The 27329-nt window shown below is 41.3% G+C and overlaps 2 protein-coding genes across 3 annotated transcripts in view; one reads left to right on the top strand and one right to left on the bottom strand.

The window, feature by feature from the left end:
• Positions 1–16147, top strand: part of slc22a18 (solute carrier family 22 member 18) — an 85203-nt gene extending 69056 nt beyond the window's left edge. Inside the window, exons 8-10 of the mRNA XM_020532240.2 lie at positions 7875–7976; positions 9088–9208; positions 11012–16147. Coding sequence (XP_020387829.1) covers positions 7875–7976; positions 9088–9208; positions 11012–11178 — 390 coding nt within the window. The 3' untranslated portion in view covers positions 11179–16147. The remainder of the gene's footprint in view (positions 1–7874; positions 7977–9087; positions 9209–11011) is intronic.
• A 2325-nt stretch (positions 16148–18472) lies between these two features.
• Positions 18473–20482, bottom strand: phlda2 (pleckstrin homology-like domain, family A, member 2). Of its 2 annotated transcripts, none has more exons than XM_048607053.1 (2): positions 19882–20482; positions 18473–18780 (listed from the first exon to the last, which is right to left on the bottom strand). In XM_048607053.1, exon 1 carries the CDS (start codon positions 20331–20333, stop codon positions 19926–19928), a length of 408 nt encoding a protein of 135 aa, XP_048463010.1. In that variant the 5' UTR covers positions 20334–20482; the 3' UTR covers positions 18473–18780; positions 19882–19925. The 2 variants fall into 2 exon arrangements, with proteins under 2 accessions (XP_048463010.1, XP_020387830.1); XM_020532241.2 differs by having other exon boundaries at positions 18473–18784; positions 19882–20477.
• Positions 20483–27329: the final 6847 nt, after the last annotated feature.

Genomic DNA, 27329 nt, shown 5'->3' with positions numbered 1-27329 from the left:
CTCAGCAACTGTCCTGAAGGATCACTGGACCCAAAACGTTAACTCAGATTTCTCTCCACAGATGCTGCTAGACCTGCTGAGATCTTCCAGCAATTTCTGTTTTTGTTCCTCAGCAATACGTTCCTGCTTCTGAAGGCCTACACCTTGCTACTTTCTCCTGAATTTTCAAAACTCTCTCGGAAACTGACCTCTTGAAACAGACTTGACAACTCTAACAAAATCTTTCTGCCTTCTGTTCAGCTGTTTTGGATCTTATAAGACTTTGCGGTTTATTTCTCACAAATTGGGCCTTGTGCAAATTCAGATTATTGATGGTTTCTCCCTTCAACTCTTGAAGGTGCTGACTGATCAAAATTTGCTTAGTTGCTGGTGAAGTGGCTAGTTTTCCTCTACAAGCCTAGATAAGCATTGACAAGATACTCAGTATGTGGTGCACACTGTCATTTGGCCTCCTAACATTAGCATTTTTCCACTGAGTTTCTGTATAATGATCAGAATTGGATCTCTGGCAGAATTTCTTCATTCACTGATTCAAAGGCAGTCATCTAAGATTAGGTAACTCAGTGCAGACCGGACATTTAGCTAGTGTAAATCATTTGGGTAATGCTTGTACCTGCTAAAGCCGTGAAAGGTTGTTGAGAGTCTTACCACTCTTGTTGGAACCATTCTTTCTGTTCACAATAGCTTGCACAGCGCTAGTTATCAAATGTCAGTTCTTTTGAACTTCTGATGAGGTGATTTTATAACATCAAAGAGATTGGAATCCATACCAGCTGAGTTGTTTGAATGCAGCATAGTAACTCTCATACAGTTAGCTGATTAATGTTGATTTTAACCTGAAATACCTGCGTTTCCTCTCCACCCAAGCTACTTGCATTCTCACAATAGCTAATGACTTGGCACCTGTAAAGCTGCAGGTGGAGTGCAAGTTGAGTGACAATCAAATTGTTGCAAATGCTACCGTGGGAAAAGCTACATTTCCAAAAAAGCCTAAAGGGAAAAGAACCTGCCTGTTGGCAACACATTCATATGCAAAGTAGTGTAGAGCCCAATGTTGCACACTGAAAAGACATCGTACTGGACTGATCCTAATAATTTCTAACAATGGAGCTCTCAGTCATAATCAGCTACTTGAGAGGATGTTGAAACACTGTTGTAGGCATCAGAAAGTAAAAGATACTTATTTAACTGTGTTGGACCAAGGGCATATAACCGAGACCCGAGAGCCCATTTCAGAGACTCCTGCTGATGTCACGTAGCGACTAGAGGAGCAGCGAAGGAGGAGCAAGAAGAAGAAGAGAGAAAGATGAAATCTACTGCAGTAAAATTTTGCATTATATTCAGTGTTTCAAGATGGTGACAGAGTGGTGACACTTTGTTATAACACACTAAAAAAACACTTCACAGTATTTTATATAAATATGGCAATAAATCTAGATGTAAATATATTATGTAACACACATCCAGGTACCTGTAAGTGAACCAACCAGTCCAGCTATTGAGAAGGTAGGGAGGGGATAGGTCAGTCCAGGGAGGACGGACAGGTCAAGGGGGCGGGATGAGGTAAGTAGGTAGTGCTACACCTGCCCCCATACCTCCTCCCTCACCCCCATCCCAGGCCCCAAGAAGACTTTCCACATTAAGCAGATGTTCACCTGCACATCTGCTCATGTGGTATACTGCATCCGTTGTTCCCATTGTGACCTCCTCTATGTCAGGGAAACCAAGCGTAAGCTTGGGGACCGCTTTGCAGAACACCTACGCTCGGTTCGCAATAAACAACTGCATCTCCCAGTCACGAACCATTTCAACTCCCCCTCCCATTCCTCAGATGACATGTCCATCCTGGGCCTCCTGCAGTGCCACAACGATGCCACCCGAAGGTTGCAGGAACAGCAACTCATATTCCGCTTGGGAATCCTGCAGCCCAATGGTATCAATGTGGATTTCACAAGCTTCAAAATCTCCCCTCCTCCTCCTACTGCATCCCAAAACCAGCCCAGCTCGTCCCCGCCTCCCTAACCTGTTCTTCCTCCCACCTATCCCCTCCTCCCACCTCAAGCCGCACCCCCATTTCCTACCTACTAACCTCATCCTGCCCCCTTGACCTGTCCGTCCTCCCTGGACTGACCTATCTCCTCCCTACCTCCCCACTTACACTCACCTTTACTGGCTCCATCCCCGCCTCTTCGACCTGTCTGTTTCCTCTCCACCTGTCTTCTCCTCTATCCATCTTCTATCCGCCTCCCCCTCTCTCCCTATTTATTTCAGAACCCCCTTCCCCTCCCCCATTTCTGATGAAGGGTCCAGGCCTGAAACGTCAGCCTTCCTGCTCCTCTGATGCTGCTTGGCCTGCTGTGTTCATCCAGCTCTGCACCTTGTTATCTCAGATTTTCCAGCATCTGCAGTTCCTACTATCTCTGATACAGCTATTGAGAAAGTTGTTTCATGACTGATTGTGTTGGGAATAGGGTGAAGGAAAAGAAGTATCCTGTGAGCCCCATTCTTGATGGTTCACATTCTCAACTTTCAGTTTCAGTTTAATGACAGAAAGAGATTAAAGCCACAGTATTTTCAACCTAGGAAATGGCCTAAACATGTGGAAAATTGAAACTTTTGAGTAACTGGCTGTTGTTGCAATTGACTAATTGCAATACACATCACACAACTCATAGTGACCTTTCGGTGAATCCATCCTTTCTGATTGTTTTAGCTTCTGTTAAACTTAGCATGTTAAAAATCTCTGAATGCACATTTTAAAACATATACCGTTTTGTTTGCCAGTTTTATTCTTTGCCTTGAAGGTATTGGGGCTTTTGCATTACCAAGTTTTATAATCCCTATTTATATTTCATTGTACTAGAGGGACTGCTGCACTGTTGATAACTGATCCCCTACTCTGTAATGGATCTATTATACTGTCACTTCACTACGAATAGAAAACATTTTTTAAAACAAATGGTATGCAGTTATTGAGTCATAGTTTGCTGTTGGCTGTAATTTGAAAATACCCATTGTTTCATATTACACTAGGGTCTGACTACAAGGTCAGTATTTATTACCCAAGCCTTATGGCCCTTGAGAATGTGGTGATAAACCACTACCTTAAACTAATGCAATCCATGTCGTGTAGATGCTGATGGAGAGCAAGTTCCAGACTTTAACCCAACAACAATGAAGGAACCTTAATGTAGTTCCAAGCCAGGATAGATTGTGATTTGGAGGGCTACTTAGTTGGTGGTGGTCCCATGTCTTTGGTGCAATGTAAGAGGAAAATGATAGCTAGATCTTTCAGGACTGAAGTTGGGAGACATGCCTTCATAAAGAGTGGGAATAAAATTCCAAAATTGTCAATCAGTTCTATAGCAATTGTTAATTTTAAATCTGAGATTGAAAGATATCCAAAGGTGTTAAGAGATATGGGACAGAAGTAGGACTATGGAGTTAGGTCGTAGAGTGGATTAGGTCTAGTGGAATGGCAAAACAAAGTCTAGGGCTCATGTGAACAATTCCTGTTCCTATGTTCAATGCCTTAATTATTAAGATCATAATGTGCTGTGATGTCTTATTTGGACATGTCTCCAGAGCTGGAGTGACAAAGGCATATGGTAGCCATGTTGAGCCTGCTATTGCCTTGCAGGAGAGACAGTTTTAAACTTGAGAGCTGTAGACCAAAATGTTCAGTTTAGTGATTTCAGCTTTGAAAACTGCATTCTCAGCCTCCCCTAGCCTGTTAACAAATTCCTCACGAAGCTTAGATAACAAGGTGTAGAGCTGGATGAACACAGCAGGCCAAGCAGCATCATAGGAGCAGGAAGGCTGACGTTTCGGGCCTAGACCCTTTTTGAAGCCATGAATTTTGCGTCATCACCTCTACCCACATCATGGAGAATTGCTTTGTATTCCAGAAATCATAGGATCCAGTTCCTGCAAGAACCTGATTATCGAATTGCACCCACATCCCCTTCTGACTCCTTCAGCAATTGAAAGTTCTGCCCTGTAAGTGTGACCCAGTTGCACGCCCATGAAAAAAAGCCCTGCAAAGCTGTGTCACACCGTTGTGATAGTAGTTATATTCTGTTGAGAGAAGAGGCAGTTTATGACATTTTAAGGTGTACACCTTTCATCTGACTAAAGATTGATTGCATCATTACCTGGCAAGGTTGCTCCATCTGTTTCATTCATAAGCAGGGAGGTGGTTTTATGACAATTCTTTCAAACCACTTCCTTCTTCTTTTGTTCAGAAACAATGAGCCCTGATTCCAGATTGGCAAACGAGAGCAGGTTAGCTGCAGTTGCAGAACTTTGTTTGCATTTTCAATTCCTAACGTACGTGTTCTTCTTTAATGTTTAAACGACTGCAAGAACTCCCACCCCCATCCCCTACAGCCGCAGTGTAGGTATAAACATTTTTTTAAAATCCTTATTTTTCTTCCTCAACTTCCTGAAGGCACCTGCTTATTATGGGGTAGTGTTTTGTGAGAAGGGGAAATAATCTTGTAGCTCTGAAAAATTACCATTTTAATGTGTCAGTGCAGGTAGTGAATTATCAGCAACGTACATAATAATGGGGCAGCATTACAACTCAGCCTGATCAATATCAACACTGCATGTGTTTCCAGAGGATTGTCAATGGATAACAGCTAGACAATGAAACGCTTCCTAAGTTCCAGCCATTAATTTTGGAGTATTTTGGCTGATTGCATCATTGCCTGTCCTGAAATCAACTAATTCAGCATAGCCTATCCAGAACTGGAAAAAATAATCAAAACTTAATCCCTACAGTGTAGGTAGAGGCCATTCGGCCCATCAACTCTTTGCCGACCTTATGAAGAGTATCTCACCAGACTCACAACCCCTATTCTACCTTCACAAATCCTGCATTTACCATGGCAATTCCATCTAGCCTGCACATCCCTGGACAGTAGGAGACAATTTAGCAAGGCCAATCCACCTAACCTGCACATCTTTGGACTATGGGAGGTAACCAGAGCACCCAGAAGAAACCCTTGCAGACACAGGGAGATTGTGCAAACTACACTCACCAAAGGCTGGAATCGAACCTGGGTCCCTAGTGCTGTGAGGCAGCAGTGCTAATCAGTGTGCTACCGTGCTGCCCCCAGAAGTGGTTATATAGGGGTAACAAGGTGTAGAGCTGGATGAATACAGTACCCAGGCAGCATCAGAGGGGCAGGAAAGCTGACATTTTGGGTTTGGACTGTTCTTCAGAAAAAGGTTCTGAAGAATGGTCCAGACCCGAAACGTCAGCTTTCCTGCTCCTCTGATGCTGCCTGGCCTGCTGTGTTCCTCCAACTCAGAAACCTTATTATCTCAGACTCCAGCATCGGCAGTTCCTACTATCTCCAGGTGGTTATATAGGGATGTTTTTGCTTTTCTTTTATCCTAGAGTGCGAATTTCAACTCTAGTCCCCTCACCCCCTACAATGGTTGATGGAACCTTCAACTGTGTCCAACCCATTTAACACACTTCTATCCTCACCCCTTCCCTTACTTCCCAGAATAATAAAGTTCCCCTTGCCCTAACTTTCCACCCCACCTGTCTCTGCATTCAAAGGATCATTCTCTGCCATTTCTGCCATCCATTGAGGATACCAGAGTTGAATGCATCTTCCCATGCTCTCCAGTGCCAGTACTGTGCAATGTCATTCCCTCAACAATACCCTGGTCCACTCCTCTGCCACTTCCAACACATCGTCAATATGCCCACCCTACCCACTGGCACAACACCTACTGTTATAGAAAATCAACACTTGCTCCTTTGCCCCCTCCTTCCACCCTCTCCAATGCCCCAAACACACCTTTCAGGGGAAGCAATGATTTACTTCAACTTTTTCCAATCATGTCTACTGTATTTGCAACTGACCATACAGCCTCCTCTGTATTGGTGAGACCAACTGCAGACAAGACGAATGCTTTAAAGAACATCTCTGCTCTATCGACAAGAATGACCAAGACCTTCCAGGTCCCTGCCATTTCAATATGCCATCATGCTCTCATGCTAACATTTCTGTTCTAGATCTGTTGCAAGGTTGCAGCAGAACAGACTTTTTCTCTCTCCACAGATGCAGCTGCCAGACCCACTGAGTTTTTCCAGTACTTTGTATTTATTTCAGTACAGCCTGTGTTTGAAAGCTGGAGTCATCCAACCTGTATTGTTCAGTACCACCGGAGGTGATGTGCTGGTCCAGAGGGAATTGGATTGTGATACGGTGCAAGGGCACTGGAGGTCATTGCACACACCTTACAGTATTCGCCTAACTGGAACCTGAGCTCACTGATACCAAACAAAAGAATAAAGTTGTTTGAATGAGACAGGAATTACCTCTCTGGGATTAAAGCAGGTGAACTGACTATCATCAGTTAATGGTTGAGTCTCGGGCATGCCCAGCAACAAAGCCTGCCATTGTTGATGAATGCAGAGGAAGGTAAATGCCAGTTCCTGAACAGTACAGCCAATATATTGCAAGCAACGTGTGCTGCCAAGTCCACAAACATTTCCTCAGTATGTTTCCAGAAATGACTTTGTGTTCAGTTCCATATGCAACATTAAATTAACATGAGCATTCTATTGCTCAGGTTCATGCCTGTGTCCTTTGGCATGGTGCAAGGCATGCATTGTATGATCAAATTATGCAAATAAGTTCATGCATATTGATTCATTTTCAGAAATTAAAACTGTTCACAAATCCCCAGTAGCCAATTGAGTGAAATATTAACTGAGTTAGCACTGAGCAATGCAGACTGTAAGATCCAAAGTTCAAGCATTCCAAACCGAAGTGCTGAAATGCTCAACAGGCTTGGCAAAATCTATGGAAGAGAAATAGAATTAATTCTAGTGTTGATATGATTCTTCGGAACTGAAGGACAGTAGGAATATGATATCCCATTGAAAAGGTGGAAGGGGAGAAAGCACAAAAGGGAAGGTCAGAGATATAGTACAGGCAAAAGAGATCATGGAATAAAGATAAAAGAGTGGTAAGGTTGTAACAAAGAAATAAAGTATTAGCCCAGAATGAGTGTTAATGTTAGCTCTGTCTGAAATCGAAAATATGAAAAACAAGATTCAAATCAATGCATCAAAAGAAACAAAAATGGGGGACAGAGTTCATTGGCTGGAATTAACTCAGTGTTGAGTCTAATGTCCAATCATAAGATGTCTTGCTGTTGCTTGATCTTGCATTGAGCTTCACTGGAGCACTGCAGCAGGCAGAAGATAGTGATGGTGGTTCACCATCTTGCCTTAAAATAGCAAGCAACTAGTAGTTATGGATCATGCTTGCAGACTAAGCAGAGATGTTCCAGAAAGCAGTCACCGAGTCTGGTTTAGCCTCCCAGAGTCGTGACTGCTTTCTGGAACATCTCTGCTTAGTCTTTTGTTTCTTTTGATGCATTGATTTGAATCCCTGTGGGGCAACCTAGAGCAAAAGGTCATAGTTTTAGGATGGGAGCAGCAGATTTAAAACAGTGATGAGGAGGAATTACTTCTCTCATAGGATCGTGAACCTGTGGATTCATTACCCCAGGGAACGGTGGATGCCGGGTCATTGAGTAAATCTAAGGATGAGATAGACAGATTTTTAATTACTGATGGGTTGAAGGATTATGGAGAGCGTGCAAGAAAGTGGAGTTGAGGCTGAGATTAAATCAGCCATGATCGTATTGAATGGCAGAGCAGGCTGGAGGGCTGAATTGCCTACTCCTGCCCTATGTTCTTATGTTCTTTGCTGAATTCAAACTACCTGATCTTTGAACAGTCCTCCTCCAGTCTCCTACTTGTTTTCTCATGGTCTATTGCATGTTCTTCAGATTAAATTGATGTCAGTAGCTTTCTGATTGTTCTTGCTGTTTCCTAGGTTATGCAGGGTCTAGTGGTTGGATGGCTGACTCAGCGAATTGTAGAAAAAACCCTGCTTCTCTGGTCCATTCTGCTGATTTGTCTGTTGGGTTTGGCTATGGTAAGTTTTTTTGATCTTGTGCAATACTGTGGGCTTGTCCTTCACCTTGCCTTGTACAGCAAGAGAATAACGAAAGCACACGTCTTTTATGAACCAGTGAGTAATATACTGGGTGGTGTAAAGATTAAGAAGGGTGTGCACACAGGATATAAAAGATGTTGCAGAAAATTAAAAGAAAATCATAATGCCCTTGTGATTTTTTTCCTCCCTAGTTGCTTGCAAAGTGTCATTCTGGAGATTAATCTTCAATTCCTGGAAACTCTGGGTCTCTCCTGGAGTGTTGACACTAGGGGAGGGGGGTGGGGTGGCAGGGAGAGAGAGTGAAAGAAGAGAGAAAATTGGCAGTTCAAAGAGAAATGTTAAAAGCTTTTGTCCATTACCACAGTAACCCTATGGACTGTCTCACTGTGGCAGCTGTGCTTGTGGATATGACTTTAATAGCAGGATGTAGCTCATAGCTTGAGGCTAGTTCACATCCTCAAAATGATGTAATGATAAAGGTCACAGGGTAAGAGTCAGAGGTTCTTCCTGTGGAACTTAAAGCATGCTCAGATCGAGGGGTATTCTATAGGTTTTGTACAGGTAGGTAGGATTTCATTGCCTCAAGTAATCAGAGGGGTGACAGCAACAAAAATAAGAGTGTTGTTGGGTGTTTCTGAAGTCCTTTGAATGTCTTGTTAGTGGGTCTGAGGCCTTTTTTGAAGAATAAGAGCGAGGGTTATAGGAGACTGAAGCCTTGGAAGATCAAATCACTCATAAAAATACTTCAGGGCAGTTTTCGAAGATTTTCTTCACTATTCTGTGCCTGAACTCCTTTCTCTCTATTCTGGAGACATTCACTGTTGCTCAGTTAGTTTATCATGTAGTTTCTGACATATTTCACTGAAGTGGCCTTTTTTTATTCATAGAATATAGGCACTGCTGACAAGAAGGCATTTACTGCCAATTCCTAACTCTTCTGCCTGATCTTAAGCTGTGATATTGCCACGTAACAAAAAATCAGAGAGGAACACGTCCACAGTTCGTGGACTGTGCCGTTATGATTGTGTCATTTGGTTTTAATTTCTTCTTTTGTCCGGAGTTTAATGGTTTCCATCTGTTTTTCCATCAGGCACTGATGACAAACATATTCCAATTTTGCCTCACTTGCATCCCGATGACTCTGGGAATTTCTGTTTTCTACCTCACCACGAATAGTATCTTAACCAAAATAGTTGCTCCCACAGACACTGGTAAGTGGACAATATAACACAGTGCTTCTATTAAACAGCCCCTTCAAACCCTCCCACTCCCTTATGATTCATTATGAAAATAGTGATTTACTGAGCCATAAGGTCCAGAAAGTTCCAGGTTGAAAGAGAAAAATCACAAGACTTCCACTTTCAAAAGATTAGTAAATATATTCTTATGTAGAAAAAAATCAAGTTTGTGGGGCAATAAGACAGTGGGACTGATTGGATAATTCTTTGAAAGAGCTGACACAAACACAATAGGCCAAATCACCACCTGAGCTCTGTGATTTTATCATATTGCCTCACATCCTTATCCATTGTATCCTTCCGGATTATGTGTACATGTGAATAATTCGGCAAGGTCATAATTTGCCACGTCTGTTATGTTTCGTCCCCTATTTTCCCCTCCTTATGTTACACTATGATGCAAAGGTTATATGTCTAAGTTCATGCATAATGTTTAGTCATGGCTAAGGTACTGAATGGTTGCCCTTTTCTTGCAGCTGGAACCTATTATCTTCACCATTTCAAGTTTAAATTTCTCTAAATTGTTCACCGCTATCGTCCTTGCCTCAGTCTCCAGTGAGTCCATAACTGCAACCCGCATCCTCACCCCTACAAATGCAGACTTCTCCATTACCCTTTCATATCAAAGGTCCATACATGTCCCACCCCTAGCAAAATTCTCACGCTAGCTTTTCAATCCCTTCAAGGCTTTATCCCAGTCTATCCTAATAGTTTAATTCTCATCTCTTGATCAGACGTTTTTAAGTTCAAGCCCCATTCCAAACTGTAGACTGCTATACCAGTGCAGCACTGAGGGTGTACTGTGCTATTTCTAATTAAATGTTAAACCAAAATCAGTTTTACTCTCTTCCACTATTTCAACAATGTCTACTTTATATTCAAACTTTCAAAGAGGAGAAGAGGAATTTTCTCCAATGGCTGTGCTATTTGTCCCTAAACAACATGATTAAAGCAAATAATGATGGTTACCTCGTTGCCGTTTTTGGAGCCTTCCTGCATATTGTGTTTTTGACATCTCAATGGTGACTGTACTCCAAAAGGGCTTCAGTTGACTGTAGAATGTGTTAGGATGTCATAAGATCATAGAAGACACTACAAAAAAAGCAAGATGGCTTTTCTTCTTCGTATGCATCCTATACTGCTCCAAAACAGAGCTCTCTCTGACCTTATTCCTCTGCTTCCCTATTAATGGATATACCCTAAACCCTCTGCATAATTTGACTTAATAAACAACTTCACACCATTCTTCACGGTTATGCTTTGCTTCATCTCATACAATCCTTTCTATCTTCTACTTCTGTTGGAGAGCCATGTTTTTGTCCACCTAATGCTGTGACTTGAGGCACTTCCCTGTGCATAGAAAAGCAAGAAATTTAAACTCTTGTGCATCTAGGCGCAGCTATTATTTTTATGCTTCTTACCCGATGATTTCCCTCTTCCTTCTATCCAGGTCTGTTTGGAACTTTAGAGGGAGAGGCTGTGTTCTCCATCATATCCATGATGCCATTCAGTGGAAACAAAATGCAAATACCTGACATTTTCTTGGACCTGAGCAATAGAAAGGAGCTCAGCTATACCAGGCTGGGATACTGTGCTGCTGGAGTAGTTCAGCTGAGTGAGGCAGATTGAATTATTTAAGTGGTGGGAGTTGGGTTATATGACCTAGATTGGGTTACTATGTTGAAAGGAAAAGTTGGGCTCTTTGTACCAGGCCTGTTAACTTTGCGTTTGTTTTGCTGTCTCATTCGTTATTTAATTGTGAATTTCTTTCTTTAGGTGCGATGTTGGGATTTAATATGTGTGTTCACTCTCTCATTCGCTCAGTGTCTCCCACTATTCGAGGCTTCCTGTTTGAATCGTATGGATTTTCATCCTTCGGATATATGCAGTTCCTGGTCAATTTGCTTGTCTTCTTCTACATCTTGATACACAGTGCCAATTAAAAATGTCAGAGTGGCAATCAACAGGGGAAACACTTTAGCAAGTAAATTGACTTCCAGAAATGGTCAGGGTTCAGATGAAGTCTATCATTAGATTAGAAGACATGCAGTAACAACTAATTTGTGAATAATTTTGTCATCTAGCGCATCAGTAGTTCTGCACCACAGCAATTATGCAATGAGATGGCAACGTGGTAGCTTAAAACACTGTGCTGCCAGTGACTTGATCCAACCTGAATATTTTCTTGATATTAAGTAGAACAAATGGGTAGATAAAAAACAAATTTTGGTGATTGGGAAATCTAGATCTGAGAGGCATATCCAGATCTTTTTAGGAATGAATTTCAGAAACACTTTCTCACACATGTTTGCCGCAAATAAAAAATTTGTGCTAGGTTAGTTTTACTTTAAATCTGAGATGAACAGAGTTTTGTTAACCAAAGATATTGAGGAAATGTGACATAAAAACAGTGAATTAGATTACAGATTCACCATAATCTCATTGAATGCCAGAACAAGATATCTACATAGTTTACTCCTGTCATATGTTCCTGTAATATATTTTGAGAAGATCTCAAATTGGAAAATTACACATTGTAAGTGAGAAAGACTAACAAAATGCCATGCGAAGTCATTTTGCGGGCCTTCCTGCTATCATACCATTTGTCCAAGGTTGGCCCATCCATCTGAAGCCAAAATGAGCCACTCTAGTGGCCAATTAAGAGCCTCTTCCCTTCTTTGCTGTCACCTTGCCCACTGTGTAGGAAAATCTCCACACCAACTGGCAGCCTCCTAGTGGGCTGTGGTTAGTGGGCTCTCTTTTTCAGACCCTCTTTTCCCAATGAGGGGCTCCCAGATTGCAGTGGCTGCCCCCGCAACATCAACACCACCTGCTCTTACTGACCCCCTTCCCTGACACAAAAAATATTGCTGAGGCCTGTCTTACTGGCCCACAGACCCCACTTGTCTGGCTACATGAATGCATAATCATTTCTGTGTCCTTTTTCCTCAAGGTGCCACCCCAGCAGAGTCCACACTCTTCAGCTCAATGCTGAGCTTCTGACTCTCTGATAGAGCCATCAATAAAATGTGACCCTGGGTCCCACTGCCCTCTGAAATCCTGTAATTTTGGCCTCGGCAGTGGGAGCCCTGTTGAGTCGGGAAATTCCCAACCATAAAGTTTGTTTTTGCTAATTATAGATATCTCTGGAATCCAAGAATGTCAGTATACAGCTGGTGGTTATTTGAAATCCAGAATGATAAAAATGCTAAATATAACAAAGAACAGGACAGAGCCAACATGATCATTATAATTGGAATAAATGCTGATCATTCAGAGGCAGTCACAATTTAAGTGCTGTTGTGCAGTATTTCTGTCTTAGAGCACAAATGGGGACAGTGACGTTACAGTTGTGCTATTGAGTTAGCAACCCGGAGATAATAGGTTTTCACCATGGCATGAATTCAATACATTTCTCTGATGGGACCTGTTCAAAAATGACCACCAGGGTTGAATTAAAAACAAATATTGGAAAGACTGAACAGCTAAGACAGCATCAGTGCAAAATGGAAAAGATTACACTTACATTTCAAGTCTCAATCAGAATTGCTGAAAGCTGAATTTTTGTAATTAAAAACAGTGAGTTCTCTACCTCCCTCCTCTACCCAGTCTGATACTAATTTTAGTGCCTGGTACCTGGCCACAAGACAAAGACTGAGCCAGCACTGCCTGTGTTACAAGATCAATTTCTAAAAGTTACATTGAAAGTTAAAATGGAAGCAGATCCCCAAGTTAAATTCATGCCTCATAAACAGTGATTGTTCAGGCTTTCTGTTCCTACAGAATAGAAGAAAGGGGACCACACAGCAACTGACAATTTAATTACAATGCTATAATGCTTTTTGTATGTGTTTGACCAGGCTTTTAATCTAAAGTTGTAAGACATAATAGTATCACTTCACTACTGGTTGATGTTAAAGGTACTAGCTGCTAGATTTGCTTAACAGCTGCTGGTGCACAATGTCAGTACTAGTAATGACTCTTGCAATGACAAATGACAAATGCCAAATGACTACTTATGCCTGGTATAGTCAGACTTAAGTTCCAGTATTTCAAATACAGAGCCTTCAATTTAGGATTGCCAGTTGTTCAGGATTACCCTGGAGTCTCCAGGAATTGTGGATTAATCACCAGGACCCTGCTGAAAAATCATTTGGTGCTCGGATAGTTCTACATCTTATCGCCTCATTTATCATAGAATATACTGGATATGGATCTATACGGCTTTTTGATTAATCAGTAATCATCTTATCAGGTATCCAAGATTCTGTTCACTTTCCAATTGGTGAATGAAGCTGAGGTGACCAATGGATTGAGGTTATGTGATTAAATCTCCAGGAATACATCCAATCACAGGTGGTAGTCTTACTTGAACTGCCTCAGTCCAACTCACTGAAATATCCTTCCGAGTCATCTTATCTCTCGACCTTTGAAAACTGCCTCAAAATTCACTTCTGCGATAAAGTTCTGTCACCCTTAAACTGTTCTTCATGATTTGGCTGCCTGTTCTCTTATTTAGATAATTTTGTCGCCTTTTGACATAATAGCAGTCTTCAAATGGAGGGTACGTGATGATATGTATTTGCAGTGCAGGCAAGAATTGTGTAAGTTCAGTAAGCACTGTTGGGCATGCTTCCACGAGGCCTGTTGAATGTATGAGGTGTGCGGGTTATAATGTGTTGGGCCAGTGCAGAGGCTGAGTAGATGTGACACGCATAGCAATTTAGATGCGCCAAATTTATTTAAACCATTCATTTTCTACACAGTTTAACCTGATCTTCATAGGTGAAAATGCTGTTGGCTTTCTCTGTTTGGGCCTTCCGGCCAGATCTAGTTTAGCAATTCAGTCATGCTAGAGATACCTGTCATAAAGAGAACTTTCTATTTTGCTGAGGCAATTATATTGATTTTTCATTTGATTTCAGAATGTTTTTCTTAATGCAGCAATACTGTAATACTGAGCATGGTGTACTATGGAATGCCCTATATATCTTGGTTTGGGTCAAGGGGACAGGAGACGAACATCTATGGACTGAGGTGGATTCATAACTCTCCCCCTTGTATCTCATGCCCATCTCCGCATGATTACCCAAATGGGTCAGGTTGGAGGAGATCAATTTTGGAAGCTGTGATCTCTAATAAAGCAATATATGCTGTCTCCCAGAGCCAGATCTTCACACCAGATTCAGGACAAAAAGAAAACACTGATTTGGACTGACAAGGTGGCCACTCAACACCCTCTATCTTCTTGATATTCCCAACAACAGCTGGAGTTATGAGGTAAATTTTGCATCCATCAAAACAAATATACAGGTCCTTGTTTGCCAGGAGAAGCTTCTACGTTGTTTTCCCCATGAAAAACAGTCAGTAGTGACAGAACACTTTTATCAGGCAGCAGGTTTCCTCACAGGGTACAGCATGATTAATGGCATATCTGGCCATATGAACACTCCCCTCTCAATTGTACATGCTTCATGAACAAAAAGCATACTGGTTCCTTTAATTATTGTATAAGTGCATGTCATGGGGCTTTTATTTGTTAATTGCATTTCAAAAATGGTTGGTAAAATCTAAGATCAATAAATGGGTGGTTCTTCAGGGAACAATATTGTCCCCTTCAAAAATAGAAATTGCTGGAAAAGTTCAGCAGGTCTGGCATCAGCTGTGGAGAGAAATCAGAGTTAACATTTCAGGTCAAGTGACCCTCAGAACTCCCCTTCAACCTTGGTTTATGACCCCTCAGACTGCCAGGATAGAGCTGAAAACTGTTGGAAAAGTGGTTGAGGCCATCACCAAGGATGTTCTAGAGCCATCCCTACAATTAGGGGTACCAGCAAAAGTCTCCAAGACCATTGTGGTTTGTTGTCTCTTGTACGTCTTTGTCCAATGCAATATTACCATGGAGCAGTTGAAAGAGAAACCCCAGCCTCATCCAGTGGCAGAAGAAGATGTTGACCCAAAAAGCTGAGAAGATGCATGTAAAACCTGAATTTCTGACGCAAAGAGGCATAACTTGCCATTTACATATCTGTTCAAGATTAAATGAAATACACAAAAATTGTTGTTATGTGGAAGATGTGTTTGGCTCCTGTAGAACAGTCCGGGAGAAGGGAATTGAATAAGGGAGGGACAGTGGCAGTGGCAGGGGTTGAGTAGCTGGAGATATGACTGGTAGAAGTGAACCAGGATTGCTCATTCAGAAGGCCAGCAATTGCCTCCTGTACTGCAACATTATGTGATTCTAGGATGTCATAGGGAGAATAGAAAGCAGAGATGGGGGGGAGTGTTAAGAGAAAATGTATTTGATGGTGGTATGCTGTTTTAGGTGATAGATGATCTGAAGAATGTGCAGGCTGCTTGGAGGAATGTGAGGAGAAAGGAGGCCCTATACACTTGAGAGGGAAGTGAATGCAGGATATAAGAAAGATATGGTTGAGAAGGATCTTTTTAATCTCTGTAGTGGAACTCATGCTATGGGCTAAAAGGAACAATATTTCAAAAGCTTTGGTGTTTTCAGAGGAGATGCGAGAGACAAAGAATGGAATTTGTGCTGGATGTAAGTCATGATCCAGGTGAGACCTATTTATTCATTATGGTTACATGTGGTTGCACACTACATTGAGGGTGTAAACCTTAGGAGCTTTGAAATTTCTACATGATTGTATAAATGAAAATGTGTATATTCTGTGGTTAATTATTGCTTTTGAAAGCTGTATGAAGCACAATGGAAATTAGCCATGCCTTCAAATATGTATTCATTAATAAGACCAGCTTGTCTCCACTCCTGATTATTTATTCATGTTCTATACATCCCATTTGATCATGCTCTTGTGATGTAGACTAGTATTAAGTATTTATATCTGTTGCAAAATGGCAGAAATAAAATTTTGACAAATAAATTTATAGTATGGAGATCTCAGTGCAAGACTCCACGTCTCAAACTGCTATAAAACTGACTCTAGGTTCTAAGCACTTGCATATGAATAGGTTCATTGACTCTGAATTGCCCTCTGGGCAATTAGGGATGGGCAATAAATGCTGACTAGCCAGCAACAGCCTTGTCCCATTAATGAATAAAGAAAAAAAAACAAAATTTGGCAGATAGAGTTTAATATGGTTATGAGTGTGCTTATCCATTTGGTCTTAAGAATAGAAAGGCAATTTATTATTTAAATGGGAGCAATTTCAGACTGCTTTGGTATAGAGGGGTCTGGGTGTCCTTGTGCATGAATCACAGAAAACAAGCATGTAAGTGTAGCAGGTAATAAGAAAAGTAAATGGAATTTGGTATTTTTTGCTAAAGGGATGGAGTGTAAAAGTACGGAAGTGCTGCTGCAACTGTATATGGCATTAATGGGACTGCAGCTGGAGAATTGTATGTAGTCTTGGTCCCCTTACTTTAGGAGTGATGTAGTTGCAGTTACATTGGAGGCAGTTCAGAGGAGAGTCACTAGATTGATTGTGGAGGTGAGGAATTTGTTTTATGATAAGAGAAAGAGCAGTTTAGGCTGAGACTCTAGAGTTTTGCAAAATGAGAGATTTAACTGAGGTATATGAGATGCTAAAGGGGATTGACAAAGTAGGCATAGAGAGGATGTTTCCTCATGTGGAGCTATCTGGAACAAGAGATCATATTTTTGGGAAAAGGGGTAACAGATTTAAAACAGAAATGAGGAGAAAATACTTCTCTCATGGGTCATGAACCTGTGGATTCACTACCCTAGAGTACAGTGATGCCAGAACATTGAGTAAACCTAAGGAGGAGATAGATTTTTAATTAGTGACAGGTTGAAGGATTATGGAGAGCGGACGAGAAAATGAAGTTGAGCTGAGATTAAATCAGCCATGATCATATTGAATGGCAGAGCAGGCTCAAGAGGTTGAATTACCTACTTCTGTTCCTTATGTTCTTTATATACGTGGTTCATTCCCAGTAATTATAAACCTAACAAAATTTTGTACCAAAAAGGCTGTTGTCATTTCCTTTTATTGCAAAAAAGATCATTCTTCAAGCATGAACTTAAGACCATGAAGAGCAAATATCAAAGGACTGTGCAGAATGGCAACTACTGTATATGATTGTTGCCCTGTGTAAGGCAAGGATAAAGGAAATAACTCAGTCTGCAGATTCTGTCTCCATGTGCCATGGAAAGTATTCCTTTGGTATTAACTCCAACTAGTGCAAAAAAAGCTACTAATTTGCCAATAATAGTTTCCATGTTAGTCCAGAGCAGGAAAATTGTTGGTTAAGTGTTTGATGATTGTATGTGATCATAGGAATACAGCTTGGATAACCATGATTATCTCACAATAAAATATGTCCACCATTTCTTAAATTTATAATCAGGTTAGAAAAATTGTATTATTAATCATATTCTGCTAGGAATGGCACCACACCCATCTACTCAGTTTGTTCCAAGATTCCTGTGATACAAGAACTAACAGTCCTGTCAGTACTCATCTGTTCGCCTTTTGAAATCTGAATCAAACTAACTCTACAGAGCAATTAGGATGGGGTTCGCAAAGATGATAGGATCAAAATCACTCCTGATAATTACACCAGTTTGGTAGAGTAACACTATTTCCATAGTTCGGCAAAACTTTGGTGTCTCGCTATTTAGTGAGCTATGCTGGCAACTATAAAGATGTGGTTAGGTAATGAAGAGGTCACTTGGTTCAGCTATAATGTTCACCAAGGTTGACATTCTGCAGGTATGCTTACATAACCAAATTACCTTGGCTAAATACTTGTGAAATTGGGAGTGGGAGGGTTGCAGCAGTTGTGGGAATTAGTGTCCTGAGGAATCGGGGGGGGGGGGGGGTGGAAAATGTCATTATCCTTGTTGCTTTTCTCCTTCCCAAAGGAAGTGACTAATCCGTGGGTTGTACCTGGAATCAATTCAGCTTTCCAACAACCCAATCCTCAAGGGCCAGACAACACAGACCCATTTGCGCTTTAGATTTCATATTTGGTGTCTGTCTGGTTTGACTTTTATTGGTCTGGAGGATTGGAAAGAACTAATTGTTGGTTGACTACATTTTTTAAACAAGTCAAATGTCACTGATCTGATTGATCAGCAATCAGCCTTCCATAACGAGAACAGTGACAGACTATTTGTAGTTTAGAGATGCCACACTAAACACTTTCATGGCTCTGAGCCTCAGCTGTAAGCTGTACCATTTGCTTTCCATGCTTTATGTAAATACAATAACAGAACAAGGAAGAGAACAAAAAGGACCGATTTGTTTTTTTTTAAAAACTTTAATAAATATACACAATTAGATTACAAAATAATTTATGTGAAAAGTTGATGCAAACAGATAAAAGTTCTTGGGTACTGCAATAGACAAATAAATAGAGAAAGATTTCTGGTTGGCCCCCACAGCCTCCTTTCAGCCTGGCTTTCCACTGGCTCCATATGCAGCGGCTCGGATCGATTTGTAGAAGCAGCTCCGAGGATGAAATCGTGTTTGAATCTCTCACAATCCCTTACAGTTTCCTTCATCCACAACTCGGATTGAGACATTTCCTTGATCAAATTTGGCTGTCTGGAAAAAGACCACATTGCAGTTAGTGACTACAGCATTTTCTACCATTCTGCAACCATGTTATTTTCAAATATTTAATATTAGGCAAAACAAGCCCAGTACTTTAGCTTTCAAGTCTATGGAAGTGAGTTGTCAACTGTACATCAACTGGAGAAAAGGAAAGAGTTGATCAGTCAAATTGTGATGAGTTTAACAGTAAATTATTATAGTTTAATGTCAACCTAAGAGATTGACAAGCAAGTTAACCGATTTCTTTCATGCCTTAGTTTTTCTTCCTTCCAACTCCTATCTTAATCTTGAATCACCAAAGTAACCACTCCGCACAAAAGCGGCTAAGTTGGCAATGGGTGAATTCACAGTTCAGCTTGATCTTACCAATGGCCGAAGATGTACACAACACGAGATAGCAACTAGGAGAGAATCTGATTGTTTGGTTTAGAAGCACCAAGCACATAAGCTTCCATTTTTAAGCTACTTGGTTTGAGGTCAGCTAATTAATAGCACGGGCCTGGGATCTTCCTACTATTGGATGTACAGCTGAATGCCAAGCAGATTAAATTTTGAACCCGACAAGTGTCAACACGGGTTCCCACTGAATGCGTCTCCAGGCCGCCATCATATGCTAAAAAAGGTAAAAAGACACCACGAAGAGAGGAATGGAGGGACTACTGGTTATGGGCAACACTGACCCTATCCCGGAATGAGTGACTCATTCCCACATCGGGAAGTGGAAAAGTCTCAAACGCCCACAGATTCTGAGGTCGAAGGTTGGCGCTGCCGACGACATTGGCTTAGTCCCAGGAATTCGAGACTCCACGTGGCGGAGCGGAGTTTTACTACAGCCTTTAAGAAATGAATGTTTTTTAAAAAAAAAACCAAGGACCGAGGGAGCAGGTTGTCCAAAAAAAAACAACAGGGGTTTATCCCTGATCTCACTGGGAGCCCGAGTCAGGCTGTAACCCACACTAATAAGGTGGGATTTCCCCAGCTAGCTCAGAGAGAGAGAGACACTGACCCAGTTCGGACAGAGACAGGGAAAGCCGGAGGAGGACTGAATATGAAATATTTTGGGGAGAAGGAGCGGGTCCAGTCCTTACCCGTGCAGCAATGGGGAAAGAGGTGGTGGAGACGGGGAGCAGGTTTAAGGTGACCTTCCCAACACTTTCTCCTGTTGGTCCGGGCACGGGCTCTCGCTTTCCGGCCGGGATTTGAAGCTCTGGATGGCTTTCCTGTTCTTGAATTCAATGAGAGCCATGGTGATGGCCGAGTGCCAGCAGCTCTCCCCCAGGCACCTGAAGTCCATCTCCTTGTTGTCGGTGGTCACCACAGTGAAGTAAATGTACTTGCCGGTCCTCTCCACGCAGTCTACCGTCCGGATCTGCTGCAGGGTCAGCTCCTTCCTCCGGGAGCGCCTCTGGCAATCCGGGTAGAGACCAACACTGTCCCGGGTCAGGACACAGTATTTCTTCTTCCAGAGCTGGAGCAGGTTGTCACTTCTCTTCTCCAGCACTCCCTCTTGGATCACTTGGGCGCCATCTGTGATCTTCATACTGACAGCTTCTCTTTCTACAGTCTCGATTGTGAAGAGAAAGGAACCGGCACCAGGGCAGCGATCAGGCTGAATACAGTTAAAACTCTTCACGCCGGCTGCGCCCAGACTGCAGAATGAGAATCTTCTTTCTTTCCTTTCTAATAAAGAGTCGCAGCCCGGATCCCGCCCATTTCCTGCCTCACCCACTCGGGGATGATGAACACCAGATTTCCCCTCCCACTCCAACATCAAAGCTCTTTTTGCAAAAGGAATCGAACGACAGACTGTGTGAAGCAGGCGTTTCCTCTCTCTGCCTTCCAAATCGAATTTATTCAAACATCGGAAAAAAAAGGCGGGCCCCCGCACTGCCCCTATTTGGGAAAACCTCTACTTGAAGAGGTTTTTTTTATCCCCTAGATGATTTTGGTGAATCACAGCATGGTTACAACACAGACGAAGGCGGTTCGGCCCGTCGTGTTGTTGCTGGCTCTCCTATAAACAACTGGCCCAATCGCTCCCCTGTCTTTTTTTTAAAATCGGCATTTTTTTTTGTCTGTTCAGGTAATCATTTAATTCTCTTTCGCAAGCCACAATTGAATTTGTCGCTACAGCATTTAGATCACATTCCAGATACTAACGCCTCTCTGAGGTGTAAAGATTTTTTCTCATGTCAAGTGTTCTTTTGCTTACTATCATCTTAAATTGTGGTCCTCCAGTTCATGATCCTTTCGGAAAAGGGTACAGTAATTTTTCAGTGATAACTCCGCCCAGACCCGCCCTGATTTTGAGTACTTGACTCACATCTCCCGAGTTTATCTTTCTAAGGAGACCAGTTCCATCGTCTCCAATCTATTTGATATTGCTCATCCCTCAAATCACTCCTGTCCGTTATTTCTTAATTCTGTACCCCTTCGGAAGCCTTCACTTTCCTTCTCATAGTGGTGCCCAGAATTACACACGATATTCCGGTTGTCAATGTTTTTTCTAGGTTTATCACAGCTTTCTTGTTTTTGTTCCTTTAAGGGACATAGCTGACAGAGGTAAGGCCAGCATTTGTTGCATGTCTCTAGTTGTCGTTTAGAAAGTGGCGATGAGCAGCCACCTTGAACGTCTGCAACCAATAGTACAAGGACACCCACAGTGACGATGGAAAAGGAGTTCCAGGATTTTAATCCCATTTCCTCTATTTATACAGCATCTGCTGTAATTTAATGACAATTCTCTCAACTTGTCTTGCCATCTTCAGTGATTTGTGTACAAACATCCGCAGGTTCCCCCTGCTGCTGTACCCCCTATAGAGTTATATCATTTGTTTTACAGTTCCTGTCCTCTTTGTTCCAGCCAAATATATATCACTTCACATTTGCCTGCTTTAAAATTTAATATATCACATCTATCCACCTGTTACCTTTTTGTTTGAAATCTATAAGTATTTTCAGCACATATTGTGTCATCCACATATTTTGAAATTATGGCCTACATACCAAAGTCTAGATAATATCTGAGGTAATTCTTGGTTATCAAGTGTAAGTAATTGTAATGTAGGAAGTATGATTTTTTAACAATGGGAAGAAAATTCTCAACAGACAGGACATACCTAACAGCAAATTGAATGAGTAACTGAACACAAGACATTTTTTTACAGGTTGGTATAGAACAATCTCATGATTAACATTCATTTGTGATTTAGTTTCACTGCACTATATTACAGATATAAATCCAATACATGTTTGATTTAATATTAAATAGAACAAAGTATCTAAACCAGATCACTATAAAAAACTTTAGATTTTTAAATTAAATTTTTGAATTAGATTTTAATTGCAAGAAGCACAATCACGCCATACTGATTTTGTAAAATTCAGGGAGACACTTAAGTTCTTTTTAATTAATTGAATAAGCTTATTTTTGGCTGATACTTCAGTAAATGCATGTGTTGTTTACCAGACCATAGGGCTGCTCTCTCATTAGAGAGTGATGACTGGCGGTGATTTAACATGAGGGTTGGGGGAAAGATTGAGAAGGAGAATCTTCATGGTAACCTCAGCCACTGTGGCGATTGAACCCACACTGTTGGCATCACACTGCTTCATACAGCCAACTGAGCTGAACCAACCCCATACACTTCAGAGCATTGGTGCATAACCCCCACCACTAACACAGCTCTTGATGCCAATGAGAACTGACCCTACCTCACCAATAAAGTTAATCACTTGCTATTACTATATATGTCAATTACAAAGGTATCACTTATAACATAGTGAGTGCTGTTTCTGGCTATTTATTACATACTTAAAACTGTGCTTAACAATTTAAAAGTTCTTCTGATTTCAGACACAAAGTTAGGATTTCATCAATGTTCCTGCCAGGCTACACGCATGCATAGTAGTGTAATAAAAAAACCTAAAGGTACTGTACCTCAAACAAACTAACTGTAGACAACAATGTTATCTCGAGAAGTCAACATCAGGCGGTATCAATGACTGATTCAAAGCTGGGAACAGAAAGAAATCTAAGTTTACCAATGACACTAAACTGAGAATTGGAAAGAGATAAACCAAAGAAAGAGCGAGATCTAGATTTATGGATGAAAATACCTCATGGAGCAATTCAAATAAAACTAGGAAAGACAATGAACAGTGGTAATATAAACTGCTGTAGCTCTTGGCCACAAAAATAGAAGGAAGTGAATGATCTGCATGAATTCTAAAATAGTTCACAATAGCACAGTGTGCTGCAAAGCTAACAAGATTTCAATGCACAGCAACAGGAAGAAATCATAAAATCCAGGAAATGCAAAAGATTTTGTACTGCATCCACACCTGTAGTATCTTGCACAGTTCTGCTTGCCGTACTATTGCAAAAATATTTAGGCATTGTAAGCAATGCAGAAAAATAAACAAACTGTTACCTATGTTAAGACACCTGAACTATGAGGAGAAGGTGAAAAAGATGGGATGGCCACTTCCAGGAGGGTATTAAACAAGTATTCAAGTGTAATGGAATTGATAAACTGAATCTCAATGTTTTAGACTGCCATAGGCTCCAAAACAGGGTCTTAGGCTTGAGCTTAGGAGAAAAAAGAATCACAGTTTAGAGTGCCTCAGAAGTTATTTGATCGCCGCCCAGGGAGGCAGATAAACTAGAGATATTTGAAGTAGAAATTGGGTAAATATTGTGAGTGCTTTTATTAATTTATGAGAGCAGCTAAATAGATGCCACAGTATTTATTTGTCCTTCATATTCCTTTATGTACCACAAAATATCCGGACATCGAAAATAACCTCTGAATCCCCAATCAACTTAGCTGCATTTTGAGTCTTCACCCTCATAACATGTTCTGTGTTTAGGACTGTATTAAAACAAAACTCAGGTCCAAAGGATGAGGCTCTTGGATGTATTATTGTAATTATATTTATGTCCGAGCATGTTCCCCAGGTTGAAAAATATAAAGGAGTCTGAGAGAGGCTAGCTAAGTAACAGAATTATGGACAGTCATAAGTTATGTTGTTAAACAATAACATAACTATGTTATGAGGCAACTAAAATCCAACTGTACCATAAATATAACCCCACAGGATATGACTGGTTCTTATGTATATCGTGTGGCTTGTGCATAAGGATATTCATTCACATGCCAGAATACCTGTCCGTGTGAAAGTCTTTGTGTACATATATGTGCAGAACGTTATCATTGTTCTTTAAAATCATTTAAAATAAATTTTAACTTTAAGGAGACCACCTTGTGTAAATGATGGTGTTAAACAGAATTATCAGGATGAGAGCAACTTCCAAAGCTCATTTCAATTGCCTAAATCAGTCTGAGAGGAATTTCCCAGATTTAATTTCCCCAAAATGACCTGGGTTTTTATCTTCCCTTTCAGCTTTTGGAAGAGATGCAGCCTCTTTTGCAAGAGGTTGCAAAAAATTATGTTGCAATAGCCATCAAAATTGTGTGCTGACAAGAGGCTCCTTTCCTGATTGACAGTGTTTGAGTGTTTGTAAATATTTAGTTATATCTGAGTCTGTGCCTTTTTGTATGATGTTTTCTTCTGTATGTCCAGACGGGTCTGCAGAATGACCCCTCAGAGAAAGAGACAACTGATGCCCGTAGGCCTACAGCCCAGCGAGAGTTGGCAGCTTCAGAAAAGAGAAGAAAGTGAGGGTGAGACAAGACATGCTCAAACATCTCCTCAATGTGTATAAAATAGTCAAGCTGTGCCAGGGCAATGGGTGAAATATTGAATCCGAGATGATGTGGTTATTATGACACATGCACAGTCTGTGAATGTTCTCCTTAATTCCGACTGAATGTGTAATGTGCTTGTGGAGGCTATGGGGTTATCAGGAAATAGCACAAGGAGTGGGAGACATGATGCAAGCTGTGACTAAACATCTGCAGATTCAACCAGACAATCACCACCTCTCCCACCTTCATGGGGAGGCAGTAAAGATCATAGCTATACCCCCACCTCTCTGCTTAGCTTCTCTGACTGGAACCATGGGCAGAATTCTCCCAGACCCATTGAAATGGTTTTGGAGATGGCGATAATCTTGGAAACATCAGTGTTTTGCATCGGTTTGGCTTTGTGACATATTCCTGTCTATGTGCCTGAAATCAGCGATTAATTGAAATATTCCTGCACGTACATGGAGCCTAGCAATATAACAGAGACAGCTTCACTGTGGGAGCTGAGAGATGCAATGCTTTTGAGGTCTTTCATTAACTTTGAAGCAGGGAATCACAATGCTCAGGTCTCCCTGATCTGAAGGCATGTCAAAATAGCTATTTTATGGACACTGATGACTCCACTCATGATACTACCTGCTACACAGACAACTGCTCTTCACCTCTGTGGCAACACTGTTGCTCCTGTTGCTGGCCCAATGCCCACAGTGTGGAGGAGACTGGTGGCCACATCTGCAAGCCATATAGAACAGACCCCCTAGTGTGGAAACAAACCCCTAGCTCTTCAACTCCAGATTGCACCCAATGCCCTGCCTTGGCCCTTTCTAGATTCCTGACCCAGAAATGAATCTGACATCAGGATGAAGACCCACCTGGAAACTCTCAGCCTGTTGTAAGTTACTTAAAACACATTCACGCAGTCATGAACATTTTTCAATGAAAATTAACCAGATTTGCTTCTATCGAGATCTGATTTTTGAGTGGGTGGGTTTTCACCATAACACTGAAAACAGGCAGCAGCCTCACTGTGATCCCAATGCAATTTTCATGCTCCACATCGATGTGACCAAGTGTCAGGTCCTCCTTGCTTGCTAATTGGTTTTCCATTCCAGGCACTGGCAAAAGGCAGTAGTTCCTCAGGAAGTGCAGACAGAACCAGGTTTCTGGTACCACATGTGAGGAGGGGATGAGAAGAGTGGAGATGTGATAGTAGTAGGGATTCCATAGCTAGGGGATCAGACAGGTTGTCACAGAATGACTGCACAACGTCTTTTTGGGGAGGTGAACAGTCAGAGGTCTTGATCCACATTGGTACCAAGAACATAGGTAGGAAGGGGGATGAGGTCCTGAAGCCGATTTTAGGAAGTTAGCAAGGAAATCAAAACGTACAACCTCAAGGGCAGTAATCTCAGGCTCCCAGTGCCACATACTTGTGAACCTTAGAATAGGAGGATCAATTGATTGAACACGTCGCTAGAGAATTGGCGTAGAAGGGAGGGCATCAGATTTCTGAGGCATTAGGACTGGTTCTGGGGTGGGTGGGTGCTTAACAACCTGGAAGGGTTACAGATCTGACACTGATAACTACATGGAAGATTTGCTAGTGCTGTCAGGTGAGGGTTAAAATGTTGGGAACCTGGGGTGAGGTAGCTCAGATTGGAAGGAATAGAACTCGTAACAGGAAGTAGAAAAGTGTCAAGTGAAAAGAGAGGCGGACAATATGAAGGTGAGCATCAAATCAACAGAATGCTAAATATGTCAAAAAGACAATGTTAAGGGCTCTGTACCTGAATGCACATAGCATGCACAACAAGGCAAATTATTTGAAGACACAAATAGAAGTAAATGGGTATGATCTAATTGACATTACTGAAACATTTTTTCCATATGACCAAAACTAGGAACTGAATATTCAAGGATATTTGACATTTATGATGGACATGCAATGAGGAAAAAGAGGTGATTTACACTTATAATAAAGGGCAGGATCAGTACATTAGTAAGGGAGGATTTCAGATTGGAAGAACAAAATGTAGAATCTGTTTGTGAGGCTAAGAAACAGAGAGGGACATTAGTAGGAGTTGTTTAAAGGTCTTCATCAGCTATAGCAGTGTGGGAAGTGGTATTAATCAGAAGAATCGGGATAATACAATAATCATGGGGGAGTTCAATCTCCACATAGACGCTGTAAAACTAATTAGCAGTAATACTTTGGAGGATTAGTTTCTTAACTGTATTAAGGATGATCTTCTAGGGAAGCATTTTGAATACTTTCGCCCTAGTGCGAAATAAATGATAAAATGGCTAATTATCCCTTAATGTTGCAAAAGAACATTTGGAGAGTCATTATCACATTGGCAGGTTGTGACTAGTAGGGTGGCACAAGGATTAATAATTGGCCCCAGCTGTTCACAATGCAAATCAATTATTTGGATGTGGGGACCAAATGCAATACTTTCAAGTTTGTGGGGAATGTGTTGTGAAGAAAATAGAAAACAGCTTCAGGAGGTTATGGGAAGCTGTAGTGAGTGGCTGGTAACATAGCAAATGGAATATAATGTGGAAAAAATGTGAGAGAACGCAAATATACAGAGTATTTGGTAAGAGGTTAGAAAATGTAGGTGCACAAAAGGATCTGAATGTCCTTGTCAATAAATCACTGAAGGCTAACGATGTTGTTGCAGCAGTCAATTAAGAAGGCTAATAATGTGTTAGCCTTAAATGCAAAAAAAGTTTGAGTACAGGAGCAATTAAGTCTTACTTAATTGTATAGGAGCTTGCACCTAGAGAAATGCAGACCCCTTACCTTCAGAAGGATATCGTTG

Source organism: Rhincodon typus, chromosome 17 (genome assembly GCF_021869965.1).
Source record: "Rhincodon typus isolate 14 chromosome 17, sRhiTyp1.1, whole genome shotgun sequence".
NCBI lineage: Eukaryota > Metazoa > Chordata > Chondrichthyes > Orectolobiformes > Rhincodontidae > Rhincodon > Rhincodon typus.
This window is presented reverse-complemented; position numbering and strand designations above follow the sequence as displayed.